General features: G+C 44.6%; 1 protein-coding gene across 8 annotated transcripts in view; it reads left to right on the forward strand.

Moving 5' to 3' along the window:
* Positions 1-20049, forward strand: part of SYBU (syntabulin (syntaxin-interacting)) — an 84757-nt gene that overhangs the window by 52831 nt on the left and 11877 nt on the right. For 7 of the 8 annotated variants that reach the window (XM_010863445.1, XM_010863443.1, XM_010863447.1 and 4 more), the window contains one exon: positions 16335-16437. In XM_010863445.1, coding sequence (XP_010861747.1) covers positions 16335-16437 — 103 coding nt within the window. Of the gene's footprint in view, positions 1-1871; positions 2017-16334; positions 16438-20049 lie in introns of those variants that run through there. The other variant, XM_010863449.1, reaches the window with a different exon arrangement.

Raw genomic sequence — 20049 nt, forward strand, 5'->3', positions numbered from 1 at the left:
GACCACAGGAAAAACCATAGCCTTGACTAGACGAACCTTTGTTGGCAAAGTAATGTCTCTGCTTTTGAATACGCTATCTAGGTTGGTCATAACTTTGCTTCCAAGGAGTAAGCGTCTTTTAATTTCATGGCTGCAGTCACCATCTGCAGTGATTTTGGAGCCCCCAAAAATAAAGTCTGACACTGTTTCCACTGTTTCCCCATCTATTTCCCATGAAGTAGTGGGACTGGATGCCATGATCTTCGTTTTCTGAATGTTGAGCTTTAAGCCAACTTTTTCACTCTCCACTTTCACTTTCATCAAGAGGCTTTTGAGTTCCTCTTCACTTTCTGCCATAAGGGTGGTGTCATCTGCATATCTGAGGTTATTGATATTTCTCCCGGCAATCTTGATTCCAGTTTGTGTTTCTTCCAGTCCAGCGTCTTAATACATGAATAGTAATATTAATGCACTTATCACAGTTCCCATTATGTCACTGAGTCCTCACAATGGTCCCATACAACCAGCCTGGGATCCCTTTTTAGAGTGAGGAAATGAGTCATAAAGAGATTAATCAATCACCAAGGTCACACTGGCATTAAATGAAAGATTAGATATCTTCTCTCAGAACCCACCAATGCTGCTGCTGCTGCTAAGTCACTTCAGTCGTGTCCGACTCTGTGCGACCCCATAGATGGCAGCCCACCAGGCCCCGCCATCCCTGGGATTCTCCAGGCAAGAACACTGGAGTGGGGTGCCATTTCCTCCTCCAATGCATGAAAGTGAAAAGTGAAAGTGAAGGCGCTCAGTCATGTCTGACTCTTAGCGACCCATGGACTGCAGCCTACCAGGCTCCTCTGTCCATGGGATTTTCCAGGCAAGAGTACTGGAGTGGGTTGCCAGTGCCTTCTCCACCACCAATGCTGGACTCTGCTTTTAACCACAGATGTTAAATACCTACTATCAGTTACATGAAGCACAGTTAGTAACACTCAGTATTATGCCAAGTAAAATCAGAAATTGACTCATTTTGAGTGCGAAATATGTAAAAGATTATTCCCAAAATGTATGCTGTGCTGTGTAGCTATATTTTAAATCAGAGGCAAGCCTGCTGCTCTGTTTCTCAGAGGCAGCCATTCAGGAAGCCGATACATGTGATCTCAGTCAGAGGGTGTATTAGAATGATTCCCAAGTTTAGTGTTCAGAGACCTGAAGGGCTTGTTAAAATATGGGCTTCCCAGGTGGCTCAGCAGGTTAAGAGTCTGCCTGCAGTGGAAAAGACACAGAAGACATGGGCTTGATCCCTGGGTTGGGAAGATCCCCTGGAGGAGGGCGCAGCCCCCTCCAGTATTCTTACCTGGAGAATCCCATGAACAGTGGAGCCTGGTTGGCTATGGTCCATGGACACGACTGAAGCGACTGAGCATGTAGCCCTGCCTCTGAGTTGCTGACTCTGTAGGTCTGGGGTGGGGCCTGAGAATCTGCATTCCTGATAAGTTCCCAGGTGATGCTGCTGCTGCTGCTGGTTTGGAACCACACTGTGAAAACCACTGTCTTAGAGGAATGGGAAGATGGTTGGTGACTTTAGGGGCAGAGGATAGTTTAAAGTCTACCCTATAATCACCAGACCTGCTTCACCAACCTAATTATTTAAATTCACAAAGATGTTCTGAAGCAACAGAATGTCCGCTCTAGCATGTAGATGCTTAGATGCAAATCAGAAGATGGTCATCTTTACTTCGGTTTTAACATTTCTAGAGCAGGGTAATTGCTTTCTAATGTAGAGACTTGTATATAGTAGCTCCCCCTTCTCTAAAACAGTGGGGCCTGATTTAAGACTCAGCTATGTATTCAGATGGAGAAGCCAGTGGCAACCCACTCCAGTACTCTTGCCTGGACAATCCCATGAACGGAGGAGCCTGGTAGGCTACAGTCCACGGGGTCGCAAAGAAGCGGACACGACTGAGCAACATCACTTCACTTACGTATTCAGAACTTCACCTGTGATGCAAACCCAGCATTTCGTCTTAAAACTAGGTACATAGCTATTAATAAGTTCTGGGCTGTCTTAAGCCATTTCATGTCCCCCTCCTCTGCCCTTTGAGGGGCAAGGGCTTTCTCCCTCTATGAGGTTGTATGCACAGTCCAGTAAACTCTGGGTTGGTTTCTCACATTCATGGACTGGTCTCGTTGTCTAAGTTAAGGGGCGAGGTCATGGAGTGACCTAAGCTAAACCCAGTAGGTTATCAGGTGATTCTTGAGATTTTAGGGTTACTCCAGGTCAGAATGACGCTAGAAAGGATCACCTTGGGCATGTTGGATTCTAAAATTGGGACAGGGTAAAGCAGAGTCTAGTTTTATGTTTAACTCTTGATTTCTTCACAACAATGAGAGGGAAGGGATATAAAGACAAATGTGTAAGCGCAAGTGACCCACGAGCACTTTCTTTTGTCCATGGAATGTATAACATAGAAGTAGATTCACTGAGTTGATAGTTTTCTTTGGAGGATTTGAGCCTCTGGAAATGCAAGTGGATGGTTTATCAGAATGAAAAACCTAGCTAGATGAGTAGCTGGAATTAACCGAACTAATTTTCTCATCATCAGAAGAATTAAGACCTAAATTATGGAATAAGTCATACAGTGGACTATTATACAGTTGTCAAATGAATGTACTATAACTATAGGAGTATTTTAGCAACATAATTTTGAGTGAAAATTTTCCCAAATACTATACATATCATGATAACCTGTTTATTAAAAAGTGAAAAATAGATGAAACAAGAAAAAAAAATTGCCATTTGGAAATTCAAATAGATGTGATTGCTCTTTGTAAAAATGAAAACCAGGAAATGGTGAACAGGCAATAAGAAGAAGAAGTATATGTAAGTTGGTGTCGACCATCCAGTGTTTCTGATGAGGGTGGTTTCTTTATTTATTATAATATTAACTGTGAATAAATAAACAAAAACATAAACCAGGTAGAAAATAAAAATAAAGGTAGTCTTTCATGAGTCAATGAGGAGTGTGTGTCAAGAACAAAGGAATTTGATTAATCCAGTTCTGTGCCTCTGAGACTCATGTTTCCATGCGGACAGCAGGTGGGAAAATAGCTTTCTGGGTTTAAGAGAAAATAACGCAGCCCCACTCTGAAGGTCCAGGCTCGGGTCCACGCAGCGCTGTGACCTCAAGTCTTGGCCACTGCCTCTCACCTTGTCTCAGTTTGTGCAGCTTATCAACGGAGATCACTCAGGAGGCAGGGAGGTCAGGAGGTCATCGAAGATTGTCCGTAGAGTCACTTCAGACAAAACTAAAGGCTACAGTGTCCCTGAAGTAGGAAAAACATAGATGTTTCCTTCTCTTTCCTACCCACCTGCCTGAGAACGGTCACGTTTACATGTTTTCTCAGAGAAGCAAAGGTCGGAGTTCTAGAAATGGAAAGATCTGCATCCAACCAAACTTTTGGGGATTTTAAACTCAGCTGGGTCTAAACTGCCTTGATGGCCTCGTTCCCGATGCTGCTTCCGCTCCCCCCACAGCGCTGCTGTCTCCTGCCGCCCCTTCGCCCTGGACGCCCCTCTCCGCACTCCTCCTGCCGCAGTCTCGGATAGTCGTGAATCGTTTCCAGAGCTTGCTGGTTCACTGAGCATCTCCTGGAATCGTAATCCTTCCAGTAGGGAACTGTGTTTTCCTTTGTTGACCTCTCTTAGCACCTAATGAATCTCTGTCCTGAGAAGTTTGCTTCTTTCTGAAGAAACAGGTTCAGCATCTCAGCATGACGGTTGCTGGGTGTGCAAAGGAACTGACGAAATCTCTCCCTCGTGGAGATGCTGTATCCTGAGTGTGTGTTTGTGACCCCTGACCCTGCGAGAAGGCTCGATGGTTAGCTCTCTGTTTTTTAGTGTGCTTGAGGCTTTCCTGTGAAATTGGAAGATTCAGTCAATACAGCCCAGGTCTGAGGATTTACTCAATTTAGAATCTAAAGGGAGGAGGCAGAATCTTTACCATCCTCTGGGAGAATCTTCTGTTTATTTTCTTGCTTGTTTTGAATGCTTGCTCATAACTACACCCCACACTACAGCCTCACCTCACTCCTGCTCTGTGCTCCCCACCCCGCTCCTGCTCTGTGCTCCCCACCCTGCTCCTGCTCTATGCTCCCACCTCACTCCTGCTCTGTGCTCCCCACCCCGCTCCTGCTCTGTGCTCCCCACCCTGCTCCTGCTCTGTGCTCCTCACCTTAGTCCTGCTGCGTGCTCCCCACCTGAGTCCTGCTCCGTGCTCCCCACCTCACTCCTGCTCTGTGCTCCAAGTCCTCTCCGACTGGGCCCATCGTGTACTGGGACTCACATGTTATTCAGAGAAGGAGATCGTGAGAAGAAAAATCAAAATAATAGCAGTATTTTTAAGTTCTTACCAAGCGCCAGGCCCTACGTTCTACATGCTTTACCTATACTAGTTTACATAACCCTTACAACAACTCTGTACGAAAGCTCCCGTTACCATTCTCTGTCCATAGAAGGCGCAGAGAGGCCGAGTGCCATTCCCAAGGTCACACAGCTAGTAACGGAGGCTACTGAACTGTACCACCGCATAAAAAGTGAAGAGAAACAACTTCATGGGGATTGAAATGCTAGAGAGAGAGAGGATAAATTCTTCAGGAATAAAGGTGAAAGGATGTCGAAATATTCGAAGTGGAGCGAGGCCACGTGCTGACAAGATCCAGTGATGTAGTTCGAGGCAGATGGTTCAGTGGAGTGAAGAGGAAGGTCGGGGCTTCCGCGAAAGTCAGGAGAGCGTGGCAGCATGAGGCGCAGCTTCCCCGGGGGGTACTGGGCAGCAGCCCTCCAGGAGCCTGGAGCCGAGAGCGCACACCAATCGGCGTGCCCCGGGTCACGAGGCGGTGACCGTGACGAGGATGCTGGGAGGCAGTCGAAACTGTTCGGTCTTGGAGTCTATTTTAGAAACTGTGCTTAAGGAGGTTTAGAAAGAAAGAAAGAAATGCTGTTTTAGAACCCTGCTGTGTGTCTCTGCAACAAATTATAAATTATGTCATCTTCTTCCTTAGCAAGTGGGTGATGTTGTTCCATTCATGGTCTCAAACTGCTTGCAGAGAGCAGGGCCTCACTAAGCGTGCAAAGTCAGGGGACTTTGAACAAGACCCATCCCTAATCCTTCCCCCTTATATCCTGCAGTCCCAGACAGGAATCCGAGCCGTGCTCTGCCTTTGTAGTCTTAGTGACACGTCAGTCCCCAGTTCTCCCCCACCCCATCACCACCCCCTTCCTCCCCTTCAGCTGTCTCCACGGTGACACCCCTGCTCCGAACCCACCACTGCCACCTTGAGCGCTGCTTTTTCTCTGATTTAGGTTTTCCTGCCAGACACGGAGGGCAGGCACCTCATTTTGGTAAACGCTGGATAAACACGTCTCCTTAAATAGAAGCAGCCGGCTCACCAGCTGGCTTTTTTTCCCTAAGTGGCAGCAACTCAGTTGAATAAACTTGACAAGTCAAAGATGAGGAACATGTAAGAGTGAAAAATTCTTCAAGGAGGATCAGCTCGTGTTATTACCAGGCCCGCAAGATAATCAGTGTGGATGAAGTTCACGGCCACCGTGGAGGCCACCCTTCCCAGACCTGTTTAGCGGAAGGCCGTGTGGCTGAGGGTTGCCCTTCGAGCCCCTCTTCTTAAGGGCCTGTGCCCGACGCTGGTTCAGTGTGGGAGGCTCTGCACACATGTGTGGTTCCTTGGTTTCACTTGGCATGTCAGCCAGGGACAACTCGAGCCGACCAGAGGGTTGGGGCTGATGGGATGACCCAGTGGAGAGCTGGCTGGGCTGTGAGCTGTATCAGTGTTGGATGATTGCTGATACCCCCAAGTCCAAAGCGCTCAGACCTTCCTCTTTAAAACCGGATTATGAGGACTTCAAACCATGGATAAACTGCTAAATGTCCTACTGGCTTTATAAACCGACATGTGTGCACATGCGCTTGGCTGGAACTGGTACCTTCTATATGTTCCCCCTTTCCTTCCAGTCCTCTAAGAATGCACCTAGCCCAGGAACGTGCTTCTGGAGGGCTGCGAGGGCAGAGATCACTCTGTTACACTCCTCTCTCCTGTGTGCCTTGTCGTCGAGTGAAGCCTTCTTAACTTCTGCTCACTCGCCTTCCACTTGCCATGGAAGAAAGCTCTTGAGTTTGACCAGACTGGAGAGAGATTCCCTGCGCTCTGTATCTTTGGAGCTCTCCTCCTCACAGTGTGGTCCATAACCATCTGCTGCACAATCATCTATGGTAATTACTTAAAATGCTGATTCCTGGGTCACCCACCCTTCCCAGCCTTCTAAAGGAATTTCTATGAGTGTTTCCCAGAAGTCTCCACTTCCCAGGTGACGCTTGTACACAGTAAGTTTTAGAAATCATTGCATTATTAATAATTATCAGATTAATATTTGTGAACATGTCAAGCACTTACCATGCATTTCACTTTCCATTCATTTCAACTTCACCACAGCTCTACAAGGTAGAAATCACCCACCTAGAGCAGGGCCTGACACATGGCACACAGCAGATGCTCAATACATTTTTTATTAAACAATAAGTTAACCTTAAATATATGTGTGTGTGTATATATATCAGTTCAGTTCAGTTGCTCAGTCATGCTCGACTCTTCACGACCCTATGGACTGCAGCTTGCCAAGCTTTCCTGTCCATCACCAGCTCCCGGAGCTTACTCAAACTCACTGTCCATCTTGTCGGTGATGCTATCCAACCACCTCATCCTCTGTCATCCCCGTCTCCTCCTGCCTTCAATCTTTCCCAGCATCAGGGTCTTTTCAGATGAGTCAGTTCTTCACATCAGGTGGCCAAAGTATTGGAGTTTCAGCTTTAGCATCAGTCCTTCCAATGAATATTCAGGACTGATTTCCTTTAAGATGGACTGGTTGGATCTCCTTGCAGTCCAAAGGACTCTCAAGAGTCTTCTCCAATACCACAGTTCAAAAGCATCAATTTTTCAGCACTCAACTTTATAGTCCAACTTTCACATCCATACATGACTACTGAAAAAACCATAGCTTTGACTAGACGGACCTTTGTTGGTAATGTCTCTGCTTTTTAATATGCTCTCTGGGTTGGTCATAACTTTTCTTCCAAGGAGCAATCGTCTTTTAATTTCATGGCTGCAGTCACCATCTGCCATGACTTTGGAGCCCCCAAAAATTAAGTCTCTCACCTGTTTCCATTGTTTCTCCATCTCTTTGCCATGAAGTGATGGGACCGGATGCCATGATCTTAGTTCTCTGAATGTTGAGTTTTAAACCAACTTTTTCACTCTCCTCTTTCACTTTCATCAAGAGGCTTTTTAGTTCTTCTTCACTTTCTGCCACAAGGGTGGTGTTTTCTGCATATCTGAGGTTATTGATATTTCTTCCGGCAATTTTGATTCCAGTTTGTGCTTCATCCAGCCCCTCGTTTCGCATGATGTATTCTGCATATAAGTTAAATAAGCAGGGTGACAATATATAGCCTCGACGTACTCCTTTCCCGATTTGAAACCAGTCCATCCTTCCATGTCCAGTTCTAACTGTTGCTTCTTGACCTGCATACAGATTTCTCAGGAGGCAGGTCAGGCAGTTTGGTATTCCCATATCTTTAAGAATTTTCCACAGTTTGTTGTGATCCACACAGTCAAAGGCTTTGGAATAGTCAATAAAGCAGAAGTAGATGTTTTTCTGGCACTCTTGCTTTTTCGATGAGCCAACAGATGTTTTACATATATATATATATATATATATGCCTCCTACCTGCTAAGTCACTTCAGTCATGTCAGATTCTTTGCAATATGGCTTGTAGCTTGCCAGGCTCCCCTGTTCATGGGATTCTCCGGGCAAGAGTACTGGAGTGGGTAGCCATACCCTCCTCCAGGGGATCTTTCCTAGTCTGTTACGTCACGTCCTACATTTAGGTTCTTTACCACTAGTGCCACCTATGAAGCCCATAAACATACACACAGACACACACATTTGCTCCATAAATAAATAAGGAAACTAAGGTTTACAGAAGTTAAAAACACCTGGCCAAGAACACATGGCAAGTGAGAGGTGGAGCCAGGCTTTGTAGAGCCTTCTTTGGGTAGAGCTTGTTGGTGTGTGAGCTTTCAGGCTGGCGCCCCCTTCTGGGGATGCTGAGTTGTGCACGGCAGTGGTGCCAGAGGACCCCAGAGGCATCTGATTGGCCTTAGGTTGAACTGATTGATCTCTATCATTCACCTCTTAGCCATCTCTGATAAATCGGCAGGATCACATTTATTTATCAGTAATGAAGATAACAGGCCCAGGGAACTTGGATGATTGTTCACGAAGCCAAACGGACCCATGCTCCTGCCCTGTACTCTGCTGAGGTTAACCAATGCAGAGTCTTAATTTTCCTGGGGGGTGAGGTAGAAGGATGCTAGTTATATCCTCAGGCCCTGTGGGAGATTAATAAGCTTTTTGCCCTGGTCAGAAATGTTCGCTTTCTCTTCCCTTCTGGAAGTTTATTTATACTCTGCTCTTTGCTTATCATTTCTTCCATCCACTTTTCTTGCTTGGCAGGTAGATTGTATTTCTGCCAAATACAGGTAGCTGAGCCAGGCCAAGATAAAGAAGCGAAGCTGATGGTGTTATCCTTGACCTGTTGGCCCTCTGTGCCTCCTCTCCCATTGTCCCTCCCGCCCTTTCTCAGGGGACTGGCCTCTGCCAAGACTTGAGCTGTTGTAAAGGTGTGTACATTTTCCCTGGGCTTTTCTGAAAGCAGGATTCTAGTGCAGGAGCAACTCTAGAGATTTTTGGAGGCTGTCCATGGGGACTTTGTTTTAGGACCATGGATATTTTTTTTAATATAATCTGATTTATTTATTAATGGCTGTGCTGGGTCTTCGTTGCTGTGTGGGCTTTTTCTCTGGTTGTAATGAGCGGGAGGTACTCCTCCCTGCAGGACGCAGGGTTCTCATTGCTGTGGCTTCTTTTGTTACAGAGCACAGGCTCCAGGGGCCCAGGCTTCAGTTGCTGTGGCACATGGGCTCTAGAGCACAGGCTCAATAGTTGTGACGCACTGACTTAGTTGCTTCTTGGCATGTGGGATCTTCCTGGACCAGGGATCGAACCAGTGTCCCTTGCATTTCGAGGCAGATTCTTAACCACTGGACCGCCAGGGAAGCTCAGGACTGTGGATCTTTATTACATAGTCTATTGTGTACACACATACGTACACACATACGGTTAAAAATAGAAACATGCTCTCCACTGAGGGAAGACCACCATTTGTAAAGAGTGACTATAAAAATGACTGACTCAAGTGAGATAAAGCATTTCCTGTTGTGGGGCTTTTTAAGGGAACGATGCCTGAAAAAGCCCTCTTCCAGCCCTCAAGCCACTGTATCAGTAATTCTAGTTATAAATAATTCTAGCTAGAAATAATAATTCTACTTAGAAATAATAATAGCTTACCTGTAACGAGTGCTTGCTGTGTGCCAGACACTGTCTTCATTTCTTTTCATGTTTCACCTAATCCCCACAGTCCCTTAGCACTATCTACTCTTAATATTTTCATCCCTGTTTTACAGATGAGGAAACTGAGGCAGAGAGAGGGTAAACAACTTGCTTGAGGCTTCATAGAGTTAACAGAAGGGCCGTAATTCAAACCCAAGTGGCTTGACTCCCAAACCCTCACAATACTGCATTATATGGTGTGATTACTTTTATTATATGATGATTTTCTTTTAAAATCTTAGACTTTCAAGGAAAGAACCAATTGTCCATAATTGTACTATTCCCCTACTTATAATTTTTATAACAAGAGTCATATGCACCTGGTTAGAAACGCCACATGGCTCAGGAAGTTATAAAATGAAAATAAGAGTCTCTTTATATCCTCATTGTCCTATTTTCAAGGGAAACCATTATACCAGATCTCTTTTTGTTCCCCAAGAAAAATGTTCTGTACATGTAGCAGTTTATGATTTAAAGGTTTATTTACAGAGAAGCAAGCATGCCACACCCACTCTTCTGTATCTTGCTTTCCTGGTCGAGTAATAGGTCTTTCCATCTCGGCACACACAGGTGCGTGTCACCCCTCGTCATGATTGTAGAGTATGCATTTAGTTTGCTGTGCTGCCCGACTTAGGCTGTCAGTACTGATGGACAATTTTCTTGGATGCTTACATGCAGGGTAAGTTCCCAGCAGTACAGTGTTCTTTTTTATGCACATTGCACCAATTCACACTAGTGTTTTGCCCCAAACCCTTAACAGAACCAGTGTTAGCAAACTCTTTTTTTTTTTTTGCTGATCTGTTGAAAAAAAATCCTTTTTCATTTCCATTTTTAATTTTATAAGTGAGATTGTATGGCATTTCAGGTATATCGGTGGTTTGTTTTTCTCTCTTTTCTGCCATCTGACTGTTCATGTCCTTTGCCCATTTTTCTGTTCTTTTTTTTCCTCTCTTTTTTTTTCTAATTTGTTTGAGCTTTTGGTAAGTTAAGGAAATTAGCCCTTTATCTATAAATGTGTTATAAATATTTTCATTCAATTTATTATTTGTCTTTGACTCTGCTATTTTACTTTTATGTAATTAGATTTATGTTTATAGTTATGTAGTTAGATTTATCAATACAAAATTACTCACTTTTACATCGGACATGATCTGATATGCAAGACATATCAGATCATGTCTTCCTGAAAGGTTGTAAATACCATTTCCATTTTATCACAATTTCAGAAAAGATTTATCTTCATTCTGATTGACATTCATATGGAACTGCCATACATTTAAAAGCATATACAAACATTTATAAACAGAAGTTCAAATTTAAAGTATGTAGAAATGAATAATTTTGTATTGATAAATCTAACTACATAACTATAAACATAAAATCTAAGTACATAAAAATACAGTAGACTCAAAGACAAATAATATACTGAAAGAAAATATTTATAACATTTATAGATATATTTCAATCCCTTTGTTGATCTTTAGATCAAATATTCCCTTTCTGACATAAATACCTATGGAAGTTTTGGGATTAGTTTGCAATAAGTAAAACAAAAATCCTCTTTTGGCTGTGAAGCATTTTTTGGATTCCTTGGCTGGGCCCCCAGAGCTCAGCTCTGCAGCTAAGAGTCAGTGCTACTGAATAGACTTGGAGTAGCGTCATCTGTAATTACACATGTCCACTGCTCCAGCTGCTCCTTAATAGTGCTACTTGGCCTTAGTGAAAACGGCTCCTCTCCCTTCCCCAGAGACCTTTAAATAGAAGATCTGTGTATCTGTGTGTGGGGACGGGGGATGGGAAGATGAATTGATGGGGGTCTGGGTTTTTTGTGTGTGTCTGTTTTTAATTTGCTGATTCTGTTTGAGGTGGAGATATAGGTGGCCAACCTGAATTAATCTGATTGTTTTGTGGTAACAAAGGATAAAGGAAGGTTTGGGGTTGCTTGAAGCAGTGGTTTAGGATGGCTTATTATCACTTCGTAGACGTTAGGAGTTCTCTGTTCTCAGAGGCCTGTGTGATATTCTGATGAATGAGGAATCCACAGTGTCCTGAAAGCAGGCAAAAATAATAACGTCCTAAGAGACTGGATCACAGTGTTTAAAAAAAAAAATGCATCTAGTTATCAGTAAATTTTGCCCATATTTTTTGTTTCCATTTTCCCTTCCTTCTCTAATTCCCAGCCTTACTATCACATGCATAGAATGCTCATTACCCTAAGGTTATGAATAAAAGTAAGGCCTCTCAAGAGAATCCAGCAGCACTCCTGAACAAAAACCTGCAGAGCTTCTGGAGGCCGGCAAGCACAGCTCCTTTCTGGCTGGAAGGTGCTGTCTGCTGCCCAGTGTGTAATCACCAGCATCAGCATTGCAAGATATCTCAAAGGTCATCGTGCTCCGCCTACCTAGTACCTGATTGAAGACAGTATTGATGAGGATATTGACTTGGATATGCACATTTTAAAATTCCCTTAAGCTTTTCAAGCACAGCTCTTCAGTGGCCAAATATTTCTCCCTGTGCTTTGCTGAAGGAGTCCCTGTGACATCGGCGATTTACCAATAGGTATCTACATACCAGCGGATGCGGGCAAATACTTCCTTGTCCCCCAAAACTGCTTTAGGCTCATGCCATCCAAAAAATCCCTATGGAATATATATTAAAGTCTTAAAGTGGGTATATACTTTGGTTTTAATGTTCTACGTTTAGGAATTTATTCTAAGGAAATAATCAAACAAGAATGTAAATCTGTATGCTCAAGCGTATCCATTAAGCCCATGTGGGTTTAAGAGCGGGCACTCTGGGGTTAGACGGCTTGGTTTCCCTCTTGGCTCCACTTATTGTGTGACCTGGTGTGTGTCACTCAGCTTCTCTTCCGTATCTTTAAAATGGTCTGATAGCTGTCCCTACCACATAGAATTTGTCCTGTCATGAAAAATAAGTGGCTTAACATGTAAAAGATGCTCAGGATGGTTTCTGGTACATAATGTTTGGTATTAATCATAGAAAAATGAACATGGCCTACATATTCATTGATTTAATAAAACAAAATATGCCATGTTTTAAAGTTATTCACATATTAAAAGAAAAACAATTAGGTTACATAATAATGTATTAAGTATGAATGCTGAATAGTTACATACCAAAAGGTTATTTTTCGGTGATGGAATTATAGGCTATATTTTCCCCTCTGGATCATTGCTGTTTTCTAAGTCTTCCACAAAAGAAATGCATAGTATAATAAAAATTGCCTTTTCAAGTCCTGCAGAGTAATAATAACAGCTATTTTGAGAGCTTACAACAGATCAGGTGTTTTTCTGAGACAGGAGATAGATACTCACTGCTTATAATAACCCCATGAGGTGAGTGCTATGATTATCAATCTCCATTTACAGATTAAGAAATCAAGCAGAGTGAGGTGAAGTAATGTGCCTACTACATCTTCCATCTCATAAGCAATAGAGGTGGGATTTGAACCTGGGCTGTCTGATTCAGGGCTTATGTTTTTAGGTTAGGACCTCTCTTTGTATGGCAATGGCACCCGGCTCCAGTACTCTTGCCTGGAAAATCCCATGGACAGGGGAGCCTGGTAGGCTGCAGTCCATGGGGTCATGAAGAGTTGGACACGACTGAGCGACTTCACTTTCACTTTTCACTTTCATGCATTGGAGAAGGAAATGGCAACCCACTCCAGTGTTCTTGCCTGGAGAATCCCAGGGATGGGGGAGCCTGGTGGGCTGCCGTCTATGAGGTCAGATACGACTGAAGCAACTTAGCAGCAGCAGCAGCAGTGACCCACAAGAGCATTGAACTACATACAGTACCCACCACAATCATCTAGTTGCATACACTGTTTAAAGGAAATACATAAAGAGTGCCTCTCCTTCTTGGTATCTTTGCTGCAGCTAATAGATACATAAGAGGTTTTCAGGTCTCCAGCTGTCCTCTTAGTTACCCTGTTTAGTAAATGGGGAGAATATATTCAGACGCCATAGTAAAATTGACTTTTCTGTATATCCCTTTTTTAAAAAGAGTGCATTGACTTTACATGACAATAAGCAAACTGTAAATAGTTTATATTTTTAAAAGTCATCAACAGAAATAGGTAAGTAGCATTTACATTCTTCACTATAATGTTACTCAGATAGTCCTGAATACAGTTGTACCCTGGATGGGTCTTCTCAGTCTCTTTCTGACGTGTACAAGGTAAGCTAGAAAAGCACAGGGACAAAGTGCCCTAGGCCCTGCAAACACTAACAAGTCATATATTGAGTGCCAGGAGCAGTAAATGTAGAACAACGTGGTCCCTTCAGTTCAGGGTACGTAATAACTGCAGAGGGGCTTCCCCGGTGGCGCTAGTGATAAAGAACCCACCTGCCAGTGCAGGAGACGTAAGAGATGCGGGTTCGATCCTGGGGCGAGAAGATGCCCTGGAGGAGGGCATGACAACCCACTCTAGTTTTATTGCCCGGAGAATCCCATGGATGGAGGAACCTAGTAGACTACAGTCCATGGGGTCAGGGTTACAAAGAACCAGACACTACTGAAGCAACTTAGCACACACACACAATAAATGCAGGTCAGAGGCATCGTTAAATAACAATGGATTTTCAGCAAACATCTGTTTCTGTTCTAGAATTTCCATTTTTATGCAGGCTGTCAAATTATATTGATGGGTCTTTGCATAGCTTTTAAAGAATGAAAATTGGGTGTCTCAGAGTAATAATTTTACATCAGAAAATAATATCTTACCCCTGATGGCTGCAACCACAGGACCTATTTTTGAAAATCATCCACCTTTATCATTTTATAACCAACCTGGTAATTTGCTAGCAGACAAAGTTGGAGTAGACTGTCAGGGCTACTGTGTTCCTCGGTAGCATTACCAATCATGAGTCCTTGAAACTGTGAAATACTATAGTTTAGCCAACGCATTACTCAGAGGCAACTAATTAAGTTCAAGGAGCTTCTGAGAGTTCATTACATCATTAGACAAAGTCTCTCAAATCCAGAAGGAATAGCCAGTCCTGGTTCTGATAAATTGCTACTGTAATCCTCCCAGAATTCTGCTGGGAGCTGGGATTCGCAGCTGTCATCTGCCCTAAGGGGTCCTTCCTGATCTGTTTTCCAGAAGAGGCTGACCTTCCCGAGAGGTCCTAGAAACCAGACAAGGGATCTTTCTCTTTGCCTTGCTGTTACTTGCTTCCCCCTTCAGCAAAACCAAAACATGCCATTAGTAAGAGCATTTGTTCACCAGTGGGCCAGTCTGGCCACCTCTTGTCCTCGTGGCTCATCTTGGCTGTCAGGGAGATGGTAGTTTATTCAGGAACCTCCCCAGCTCCCGCTTCTTTTACAGTCTTCTTGGGACATGTTATCACAGGGGTAGCATGGGGATTTGGTCCTGGACAGAATTCATCACCCACAAGCCTTAGGCAAATAAATCAGCTTTTGTTTCCTCAACAGTAGAAGACAAGATTAATATCTGCCTTACAAGATGTCAAGATTAATAGGTCAAGGAATAGAAAGAATCTTGAACAATAGTCTGGAACCTAGTAGGTTCTCAATAAAGAGTCATGATCATCAGGACTTCAGTAGTTAAAGTTCTGTGCATCCAAAGCTGGGGGCATGGGTTTGACCATGATTGGGGAACTAAGCTCCTACATGCACACAACGCAGCCTAAAAAATAAAATTAAATTCAAAATAATAATGATTACTAGTCACTGCATATCAGAAACTCAGGGGATTTAGATTATTCATAGTTTCCTCAGTCAGAAATGTGATCTGGTTCTGAATTCTAGGCCAGAAGAGTCACAAATTGTGGCACAGGAGTTGAGAAACAAGATCGAATAAAATTGTGTGCCTCAATTGATTTTTCCAAAAGCATTTGGAATTTCATCTTTAAAAAAAAAATCCTCTTTTCTTCCTGTTGTCCTGTTACCTCTTCCATGCCCCTGAACTTCCAGACAATCCATGGAATATTTTCATTATTACTATTTCAAAACTTTGTTTTGTTAAAAATGAATTTATGTTAATTATTCTACCACACAGCATGTTTTCAATTATACGCTGAACCCTAGGCTGTGCTTAAAACGTACTGTGATCTTTGTAAACTAATAAACAACCCCTCCACCCACCCCCAAAAACTGCGGTTTCAAATTTCAATGATCATTCCCATGTTCCATCACTGGTCACTGTGAACTTTTTTCACAACTCTCTGGAAATGTTAAGTTCCTGCTGTTCTGTTAAGGTTGTGTTCTTCATAGAAAAGCTGCAGCTGCGGTCAGAGAAGTGGAGGAAGATCAGATAGCGGGGCTTGGAGCTGTTATCTGGAGCGCAGGCTTTCCTATTTCGAACCGGTTGATTATCTCCAGACCCGAACGTGCCAAATTCAAGTATGGCTAGCCGACTGCAAAGCCGAAAGATAAACTCTCTTGGAAAAACCGCTCTGGGGCTGACAACCGTGCTTTTCATGCTGCCGAACGTTGGGGTCGGCGCGTTCATGTTCCGGGCGCGCCCGGGGAACCGGGAGGGAGCGGCGGGCGCTGTCTCCGGACCGGGTGACCGCGGCTCGTCCGCGGGAAGCCGGGCATCTAGGAAACCGGCCTCTCGGTGCTTCCAGGCTGTGTTTAGGCGATGCTGTCCTCATGCCTGCGCCTCCTCTCGTCGGCTTTGAGGAAAACGGTGGGAGCCTGGGAGCGCTGGAACCCCGCCACGTGCTGCGTCCGTGTGCAAACGCGGGAGCCGGGAACCTCAGAGGGCAGGGCATCGGCCAGCGGGCTCTCGGGTTTCGAGTTTCCTGTCCTTCATGCTTCTCCCCCGCCATTGTTTTTTCAGGTAGTGAAGCCGATTTCAGCTCCTCGAGCAGCACCGGCAGCATCTCGGCTCCTGAGGTCCCCATGTCTGCCGCCGGGAGCAAGCGGTCCTCTTTCTCACGCAAGTAGGCCCGCCTCCAGCTCCGGCTCTGTCCTCGTTGAGACGCGATGCACGGGTGTCTTACCTGTCCTTAACCTGTTTTCCTAGACACCTGGCTTTACTGCTGTCCATTTCCATTTTGTGATTCTTCAGTGAATGGGTTTGGGGTTGGTGGCATTTTACAGTGATTGACGGTTGGTACTTTGCCCAGCCTTACCTGCCGTGGTCTCGTGCTTGGCCCCGCGTGTGCCCATGCGGGGCTCCCCCCTCATCCCGTCCCCCGCTCGGGGAGCCCTGCTTCTCTGGCCCCCACCCGTGTGCTCACCTGTGGATCAGGTCTTCCCGTCCCCACTTCCCACCCAGCCTCCGCCTTCTTGAATCTGTCCTCTTGGCCGTAAAGCCTCTGACTTCACCCTTTTCTTGCCTCTAGCTGAGCTTCCTTTTTGTGAAAGAAGCATGGTGACCCTCTGGGCCACCCCCAATATTCACTTGGGGAAGGGGTGAAGAAAGTATAAAGTTCATAGGTCGGGGTGCCCCCCACCCCCCAAAAGAAGAAGTCTAACAGAATAGTGACCTCTGTGGGCTCTTGGTTAGAATGCCAGCACCACCAACCCCAGGCCTTGTGGCCCCCAGCAAGTTGTTCAGCTTCTCTATGCCGGAGTGTCCTCATCTGGAAAGTAGGATAATAGTCATACCCACCTTGTAGGGTTTATTTATTGTTCTTTAGTTGCTGAGTCATGTCTGACTCTTTTGTGACCCCATGGACTGGAGCCTGCCAGGCTCCTCTGCCCATGAGATTTCCCAGGCTAAAATACTGGAGTGGGTTGCCATTTCCTTCTCCAGGGGATCTTCCCGATCCTAGGGATTGAACGTAGGTATTGAACCCACGTCTCCTGCTTTGGCAAGCAGGTTCTTTACTGCTGAGCCACCTGGGAAGCCCTGTAGGGTTTATAGTTGGGGTTAAACTAGTTAATTGAGTAAAGTGTGTTTGCTGTGTTTGAAGCACAGTAAACATCAGCACACGATTGGTGCTGTTTGGACTGGGGGAGAGAAGGACCATGAGGTAAAAGGGGGCCACCGTTCACATTTGGAGGGACACATTGTCAGCCCCAGGATCTCTGCTGCCATCTGTAGCTTCACTTATTCAATTAGAATTTATTGAGCATCCATTATGAGGCAGTTTCTAGAGATATGGCAGTAAACAAAACTTAGGAAAACTATATTTGTTCTAGGAGAGAAAGATAATGAATGCATGTAAATAATATAAATATATATATTTTTTAATGTGCAGAATAAGGATACAGAGACCCACAGTGTGTGGTATATTCTGGATAGGCTGGTTCTGGGAGACTGTGTGATGAGGTTAGCTCTGGGCCGGGACCTGAACAAAGCGACGGAGTGAGTCACGTGACACCGGGGGTGATGGGTCCCTTGACTGTCCTGGACCACAGTGTCCGAATGTGTAAAAAGGAGGTTGGACCACATGATTCTTAAGGTCCCTTTTCTGGAGAAAAACTGTTTAGTTTCTAACTGCTTGCATTTCCAGGACTGAGCAAGCAAATGTTTCCCACTTCTCTTGGGTGAGCAGAAGATGTGGCTAATATTTATAAAGGGATCTGAGGCCCACAGTGCAGAGTTTTATTGTTAAAAACAAAGCTGAAGCCAGACAAACTTGTAACTAAAGAGTGAAGTCTGCAGTGAAGAACAATTGTTCTGTCTCCAAATACCGTGTATTTTGGAAATAAAGTGCCTCTGGGATCACAGGATGAGACTATAAACATTCTCTGTACAGATCAGATGTGGCTTGCTCTGAGAATAAGCCATTTACCTCACCCATTCAAGGAATTAGCACATACCCGTGGTGCAAGGCATCAGAGAACAGAGAAGCAAAAGAAAAAAGAAATGGCCTGAAGAGCAAACCAATTTTAATAAGCATTTCAAAGGGATTTGAGTCTGTCGTTAAATTCCAAGGTAATGTCAGGTATACTGACTGACTTAGAGAAAATATTCTAGTCTGGAACCCATGAATTCCCTCAGTGATGGAAAATTAATGTTTTAAACATAAAATAGCTTAATATAATTATGTGCAAATCATATATACGCTTAATAGACAGGAAATTGAAATAGGCAAGTGTTCTGTCCATTATGCTCACTTTTTAAAAATCTGACCCAGGCACAGACAGAGCACCATCAGTGGATTTCTGGGATGGAATGGTGTGGGTGTTTCATGTAATCTGTGTGTTCTACAGGACCACGTTTTGAGAATAGCTTCTCTGGATGGGCTGGTTCAGTTCAGTTCAGTTCAGTTGCTCAGTTGTGTCTGACTCTTTGCGACCCCATGGACTGCAGCACACCAGGCCTCCATGTCCATCACCAACTTCTGGAGCTTACTCAAACTCATGTCCATAGAGTCAGTGATGCCATCCAACCATCTCATCCTCTGTCGTCCCCTTCTCCACCCACCTTCAATCTTTCCAGGTATCCACGCTAAACTTTTAAAGAGCTTATGATCCTTTTGGGCTTCCCAGCTGGCGCTAGTGGTAAAGAACCCGCCTGCCAATGCAGGAGGCATAAAAGAAGCAGGTGCCATCACTGGGTGAGGATCTCCTGGAGGAGAGCATGGCAACCCACTCCGTATTCTTGCCTGGAGAATCCCATGGTCAGAGGAGCCTGGTAGGCTACAGGCCATGGGGTGGCAAAAATTCAGATACAACTGAAGTGACTTAGCACGCAGCACACCCCTGCATTAGAATTGCGGCATCTTGGCCACTCAACCACCAGGGAAGTCCTGAAGAGAATATTTTTGACAGGTGATTTCACAAACAAAGGCAATGGCAGCCCACAGAGGAGACTGGCAGGCTGTAGTCCATGGGGTCGCCGCACGACTGAAGGACCAACGCTTTCACACTTCACAAACAAAACCTGGAAGATTTACAAACGATCTCCTCTTAGAAAAGGCCAACTCCCTGGTCTTTCTGAGAAATTCTCTTTCTTAAACCAAAACTCAGTAATCTGACTAGAGGCAGCTAGAAGTGAAAAGAAAAAAAAAAAAAAGAATTTGGAGTCAGATGGACCTGGGTTTGACTTGAGCATCTATCGTTTATTAGGTACAAGAAAGACCCAGAGTGCCCAGCCTCAGTTTCCTTTTCTGGAAATGGGGTAATAATGGCATTCACCTTCCTGATTTAAATGAACTGAGAAATCTTTGCTACCCTATGCACTAGCCCACCAGGCTCCTCTGTCCATGAGGATTCTCCAGGAAAGAATACTGGAGTGGGATGCCATGCCCTTCTCTGAGGGATCTTCTTGACACAGGGATTGAACCTGTGTCTCTTATGTCTCCTGTATTGGCAGGCAGGAGCCAGAGCCACCTGGGAAGCCCCTTAACACAGTGCCCAGAACTCAGGAAGAGTCATTAGATGGTTATTTTTAGTCAGAAGTGATAATACTAATGAGTGGGCAAGATGCTGGTGCTGCCGCAGCCGATGGTGCTGGTGGTGGTGATGGTGATTATCATACCAGTTTGCTCAGGCTGTTATAACAAAAAAACACAGACTGGGGAGCTCTAAACAGCAGAAATTCACTTTGCACTATTGTGGAGGCTGGAAATCCAAGATCAAGGTGTCAGCAGGACTGG

Source organism: Bison bison, unplaced genomic scaffold (genome assembly GCF_000754665.1).
Source record: "Bison bison bison isolate TAMUID 2011002044 unplaced genomic scaffold, Bison_UMD1.0 scf7180017864491, whole genome shotgun sequence".
Taxonomy (NCBI): Eukaryota; Metazoa; Chordata; class Mammalia; order Artiodactyla; family Bovidae; genus Bison; species Bison bison.